Source organism: Penaeus chinensis, chromosome 3, assembly GCF_019202785.1.
Source record: "Penaeus chinensis breed Huanghai No. 1 chromosome 3, ASM1920278v2, whole genome shotgun sequence".
Lineage (NCBI taxonomy): Eukaryota > Metazoa > Arthropoda > Malacostraca > Decapoda > Penaeidae > Penaeus > Penaeus chinensis.
Genome location: NC_061821.1, coordinates 43,216,391 through 43,223,890, shown reverse-complemented (window position 1 = coordinate 43,223,890; position 7,500 = coordinate 43,216,391). Strand labels below are relative to the sequence as shown.

General features: G+C 35.3%; 1 protein-coding gene across 1 annotated transcript in view; it reads right to left on the bottom strand.

Annotated features, from left to right (window-relative positions):
* LOC125041487 (tachykinin-like peptides receptor 86C) overlaps positions 1-7,500 on the bottom strand; it is a 162,428-nt gene that overhangs the window by 39,358 nt on the left and 115,570 nt on the right. The window contains exon 5 of the mRNA XM_047636489.1: positions 1,001-1,081. Coding sequence (XP_047492445.1) covers positions 1,001-1,081 — 81 coding nt within the window. The remainder of the gene's footprint in view (positions 1-1,000; positions 1,082-7,500) is intronic.

Here is a 7,500-nt window from a genome sequence, read left to right as displayed (position 1 = left end):
TCTACACACACATGCACTAACACACACACAAACGCACACACACACATACACACACACACACACACACACACACACACACACACACACACACACAGAGAGAGAGAGAGAGAGAGAGAGAGAGAGAGAGAGAGAGAGAGAGAGAGAGACACACATGATATAAATATACGTATATGTGTATATGTATATTTATATATATATATATGTATATATATAAATATATATATATATATTAATATGTATGTATATATATATATATATATATATACACATTCACACATATGTACATGTATGAGGGGTTTTAAAAAGTTCATAACTAAATATAATGTGGAAGTATTTTGATTTCAATGCACCTAAACATTCTTGTCCCAACGTGTTATAACATGTTCAAACATGAACCCTTAAATGTAAGTAATCGTCGCCAGTTGGAAGTAAGGCACCATTCAAGCAACATGGAATCCACCAAAATTGAGGCCAGGAACAAGTTTATGGTGACGATGCCCCCAAGAAATCAACGACCTACAAATGGATAGGTCGGTTCAGAAATTAAACTAAAGAAGAAACTAAATTGAAAGTGAACCCTGCAGTGGTAGGCCATCTCACAACCCCGATTTTGTTCCATCTGACTTTTTTTTTTATTCCAAACTTAAAAAAAATAAAAAAAAATAAAAAAAAATACTGAAAGGTACCAAATCTTTATCGGTTGAAGATGCAAAAAGAGCTGCTCTGATATGGTTCAAATCACATGACCCTCAGTTTTACTCAGACGGAATTAAAGGCTGGTATCGTCTGCAAAATTGTATTGACCTTAAAGGAGTATATGTTGAAAATAAACATAATTGAAACCTTTTGAAGGCCCCTCGTACACACACAATTCCTAGGGTTTAATGCTGCTTATTGCTAAATAAATAAGCAAAATCGTAGGTGATGGAAAGTCCCCTTCACATTTACGTCACTGAATATAATTTATGTAGGAAATAGTGCAGGAATGCATTCAACTTACATGTGTTCTTGCTGAGATGTGCTGGTCTGTCCGTCCGGCCAACGGAGGATGCACCCACGTCGAACCTCATTATCTTTGTACCTGTGAAAAGCAAAATTTGTTTTGTTGTAGAATTCCCGTTAAAACGCACAAACGCACACACACGTGTACGCGCGCAGATTCACACACACACACACACACACACACACACACACACACACACACATACACACACACACACACACACACACACACAAACACACACACAAACAAACACACACACACATACGCGCGCGCGCACACACACTCACAAATATGTATACAAGAGGACGTGATTATGATCATATGAAACATTTTGCTACATAACAGAAGGCAGCAGGCAATGTAGGTAGATGAATCAAGGCAGTGCTTTAGCGAGAACGGCCTATATTGATGTCATTGTTTATAATGATGTCGCAATCTACCAAACGAGGATTTTGTTTTCAAAGGTAGCTTGTTTCCGCGAAAGAAGTCTTTCCTGATAGATAATAACTCTTCGAAATGGTCAAACGAACCTAATGAGCTACAAGAAACGACTATAAAATATATATATATATATATATATATATATATATATATATATATATTCATATATATATACATTTATATATATTTATATATATACATATATATATATTTATTCATCTATTCATAATTGCATTCATACATATATACATACATATATATACTAAATATATATATACATACATATATATATATATATATATATATATATACATATACATATATATATTGGAAGAGCCTAAATAGTCCCATTATTTTCAATGGTTTAACTAAATAATGACATATTGTGGTAGATGTTACTAGATCTACTATTTGGACTGGTCTTTATCTCTTTATGTGTGGGTGTGAGTGCCGGATTCTACAGGTAAAGTACACATGCGCTGTGTAACCGTGCAGGGAGCGAGGGGAGCCCGCTGTCCAATGCGCTGTGGACCTGGTGCGACCCAACCTGGGAAACTACGCTGAACATCAGGTTGCGGGGTTGTGCTGCTACAATATTTCTTATATAGTATATAAGTGCACATGAAGAGTGTAAAACATAATCTATTTTATAATGCAACAAACCAAGTTGTTATAAAATGAGAGCTATGGGTTGCACTTCTGTGACTTTTCATCCAGCCTCACACCAGTCAATTGCCTCGCATTGGTAATAACAACTAGCATTTTGCTCTATTTGGTTTAAATTTTTGGATTTACGTGTGTGCTACTTCAGTAAAAAACCCAGCTATCAAGATGAAGGTGACATATTACTTAAAAAAAGGTCTGGTGTAAGTGCCATACATATAAACACATATATATGTACACCCGTTAAAGTATCTTTACTCGTAGATGAAACCGAAAGGATCACTAGGAGTTGATTCGGGAAGGTTGGTACTTGATTTCAATGCTCGGAACAGATGAAGCTTCACATTGTGTTCGAATAATCTTTCAGAGTTGATTTGGCTAGCGCCTTCTATCATGCCAATATTGGCAATGGAGACCTCATAGACCATTTGTAGCGACATAATTACTCTTTAATCGGGGGGGACTATCAAGAGTGAAATATCAAGATCAGGTATTTCGAAGCCAACTGACAAAGCCAGAAGTGGGCACCCTAGATGGACGAGGAAGTATGTTACTTCATCGGTCATCAAGTAAATGTCACTCAAATCAATAAATTAATGTGCTATATGATAGACAAATAGGAACCTTGTATTAAAATTCATTAATACTTTGGCAACACCTCTAACAGGGATTGAGAAGGAGGGCGTGGCTGGTAGTTATTTGCCATGTTTCTTTCCATTAATATTTTTCTTTTTAGTTATTTATTAGCATTATTATTATTTTAGCATGAGTAATATTTTTTAATAGCCTATAACTACTGCAAGAGATGCGAACTCCTTTTGCTGTGTTGGCAACAACATGCTGACCATAAGAAATCATTGTGCAAATTGAGTGGATGCATAGCATGGGCATCGGGGAGTTGATGGGTATTGGATTTCCATGCCCACATGGAAATCCTGGACGAGATGTTACTACCATCGGTAAAGGCCATAGTGCTAACTGATTCAGAGCCATTTTACTTCTTTTAGGAGAACAGCCCCATCTACACGAGCAGTGTCGTGAAGGTGTGATTTCGGCAACACCCCGAGATTTCGCGGTACCGACTCTCCATCCAAATCACCAGAAATTAGTTTAATTGAAAATGTTTGGGCAGCCATGGACAGTTGCCTATACAATTACGACATAATAGTGATTACACTCTGCGTATGGACGCCAGTTAACGGCAGTGATAGTAGCATCCATATCACTAGAATTGCCAGCGTTCGCTAAGTGGTGGTGGTATAATGAAACATTAATATTACTATACATTTGCAAACCCTACTTTTTTAAAAGTAGCCGAGCGAAGTAAACTCAATTTTTAAAAATAATACCAATTCTAGAGCCACTGTAAGTTATAAAAAAGTTATAAAACTTTGTGGCCCTGGATATTGGTATCCCCTGTCAGGGATATCGATATCAAGTCGACCTCACAGCATTTATTCCAACCTTTTTCGACGTCGTATCATATTGTTAAGTCAGAATGACACCTTTTTTTAGTGACTGTACATGTGTGTATAAATAAATCAATTAATTAACACACATACATATATACACGTATATATATATATATATATATATATATATATATATATATATATGTATATATATATACATGTATATATATATATATATATATATATATATATATATGTATATACACATACATATATATATATATATATATATATATATATAGATAGATATAGATATATATATATATATACATATATATATATATATATATGTATTTGTCTCTCTATATAAACATATATGTATATATATATATATATATGTATATATACACATTTATACATATATGTATTTGTCTCTCTATATATACATATATTGATATATATGTATATCTATACGTATATACATATATATGTATATATATCTATATGAATGTTTGTATATACATATAAATGTGTACATACACACACATATATACATATATATGCCATGGGAACGGTATTCCCTTGGTTAATAACCTAGCTCTTACCCCATTTATTTCAGGCTCACCATGTCCAATAATGAAGATTGTTTTACCTTTATTAGAGACATTAAGTCTTATCCCTTCATCCACTTGCATATCAAAAATTTGATTTCATTGGTTTGGAATACACCCCTTCCTCTCTCCCAACAATTTCCACTCCATCTTCTACTGCATAGTCTGCTTCATTATCTACCCCCACCCCCCTTGTTCCTACTCCTCATCCTTATTGTCTTCCTCCCTACGGTACTACCTCTCTCCATCTTTCTCCTGTTCTCGTCCTTCTGCTGCTTCCATTTCTGCAAACCTTTTGAGTACTCTTTATGGAATCAATTCGTTGTGATTCCTCCTACAGCCCTGTATTCTGAAAATATCCTTCTCTTCCAACAATATCTCCAAAACAAGTAGGCAAAGTTTGCTTTCGCAGTCGTTCCGATCGTTCACACCTTATCACAGTTACATCTGAGTACCAAGCTTGTGTACTATCTACCCTGGCTGCCCTCGCTGGCAAACCTATTCTTGTCCAACCTCACTCCTCCCTTGTTACTTGTACCGGAACTGTTTCCATCTCTCCGACTGACTGTCCTGTCTACAACAAGGATTGGTCAGACTGTGAAAATTACTTGCTCACATGCCTCGTTGACTATGTGGCAGTCTAGTGTTTCACTATTCCTCCTAGAGGAATAGTGCTACACCAATATTGCCAAGATAAGCTTCCGTAGACACTACACCAATACATGAATGTTGTATTGGTGTAGTGTCCTGCCCTATCCAGCGATGTCGACCTCTTCCCCATTAATGTCAGAAACATTGTCGCTTCCTTTATGTGGCCACCCTGGTCATGGCCATTCAAATTGCACTGCTCAGTCACACTCGTGATGGCTTCTATATTGCTTTTTTTTTTTTTTTTTATCGGAGCTGCCTTGCCTATATGCTCGAATCTGAGATAGCATTTCTCAGATTCAAACAAGGCTTCACTCTGCGTGAGACCAGGCAAGAAGCACACTGACAAGGTTTTTTCTTTCTACATATTCCAAAACTTAACTTTGCTCTGCTCCCCTCCCATCTGCTCATAAAGTCTCAGCATCTCCTTCAGTATCTCTTCCCTCTACACCGAACCATCCTATCTCTACTCCCTCTCTCCCCCAATTAAATTCCTTTTCCAGTCTAATCCAGATACTCCAATCTATACCTTCTTCCCCAATGCCTACCCCTCCTCCTCACTTTCCCTGTTGTACCAGACACGCTCCACTCCATCTGCTACCACATCCTCTCCTGCACCCATCTCTCCCTCTGCTTCTTGGACATCTATTCCTTCTTTACATAAGAAAACCTTTGTTTCTCAGACCTCTTAACCCAAATCTTCTGCAGAATAATAATAATGATAATATTGTAGCTTTATTCCATTTGTTACAATGGAAATTCTTGGTGTGGCATGCTGTCTGTTTTTATTTTACTTCTAAATTACCCCCTGTGTGCAAGTAATGACCTGGGTTACCATCCACTGGCGGCGAGGGATTCGAACGCAGGTCAGCAAGATTGCCAGACGAAATCGCTACCGCTGCACCACGCAGAGCAGGCGTCCACAATTCAAGAGAATGCTCCACTCCCTCATCCATCCTCTAATCCCTCTATTTCTATTCGCTTTACCTTCAAAGTATTTGCTAATATCCCTCCTCCTCCCCATTCTCTCCTCCTCCATATGTGTTACCCTTCCATCCCTCCCTTATGTCACAACAACGGCTTTCTTCGGATCTCTCCCCTTCTGCCCTTCTTCCCAATACTTCACCACCTTCCGTTGTCCCCTTATCTCTCTCTCTATGGATTCTTCTCCTACTTCTACAACTACCATTTCTTACCGTATTACCCTCTGATTATTTCATAATGGCTCTCTTGCAGTTTTCCTCATACAGTGTTACTCTCTTTTCCTCAGAAATACATATAAATATGTATATTTTTGTATATGTATAAATATATGTATTTTTTTATATATGTATATATATGTATATAAATATATGTATATAAATGTAAATAAATAAATATATATATATATATATATATATATATATATATATATATATTCATATATATGTATGTATATATACATGTATGTTTATATATATATATATATATATATATATATATATATATATATATATATGGTATAAAAACCCACACTGTAAAAACTAGATTTAATTTTCCATTAAATCTAGTTTTTACAGTGTGGGTTTTTATACCATAGTATCAACACGATAGTGTGTTTTCTCCTTTCATATATATATATATAAATTATATATATATATATATATATATATATATATACATAAATTGTATACATATATATGTATACATATATATCTATCAGATATACATATATTTGAATATATATATATTTATATTTATATATATATAGTTCACCAGGAACCTTGCTGAGTAGGCTCAAGGCCTTGTCTCGGTAAAATACCTTCATCCTGCTTACCAAGCCCTGAGCAAACTCATCTCTAAGCTCTCCTCGCAGATGACTACAGTCCGCTTAGTGGATAGACAGATCATCTCCTATCATATTGGGCCGAGTATTTTGAGCAGTTGTACCAGGAAGATCCTGCCATCGGTCCACCCCGGCCTTTAGAAGTCCAGCGGGGATATCACATATGCCTGCGGCTTTGGCACCCTTCAGCTTAGAAATTGCCATCCTTACCTTAGGGTAGGAGGTTCCTCGCATATGTGTGTGTGTATATGCATATATATATATTTATATATATATGGATATATATGTATGTATATCTATCTATCAATCTATCTATCTATCTATCTATCTATATACACATACTTATATTTGTGAATATATATGTACATATATATATGTGAATATATATACATATATATAAACATATATATATATATATATATATATATATACATATATACACATGTATTTATATCTATACATATATATACATATATGTGCGTGTATGTGTGTGTAAATATATATATATATATATATATATATATATATATATATAAACACACAAACACACACACACACATATGTGTATGTATACAGATACATACATGCACACATGTGTACACACAAACACACACGCACACACACACACACACACACACACACACACATATATTTATATATATATATGTGTGTGTGTGTGTGTGTGTGTGTGTGTGTGTAGGTAGGTATGTGTATGTATATATATATATACATATATGTATCTATATTTATATATATTTATATTTATATATATTTATATCTACACACACGCACGCACGCACACACACACACACAAACACACACACACACACACACACACACACACACACACACACACACACACACACACGAACAGTAGACTAAAGAATTGAATGAAAA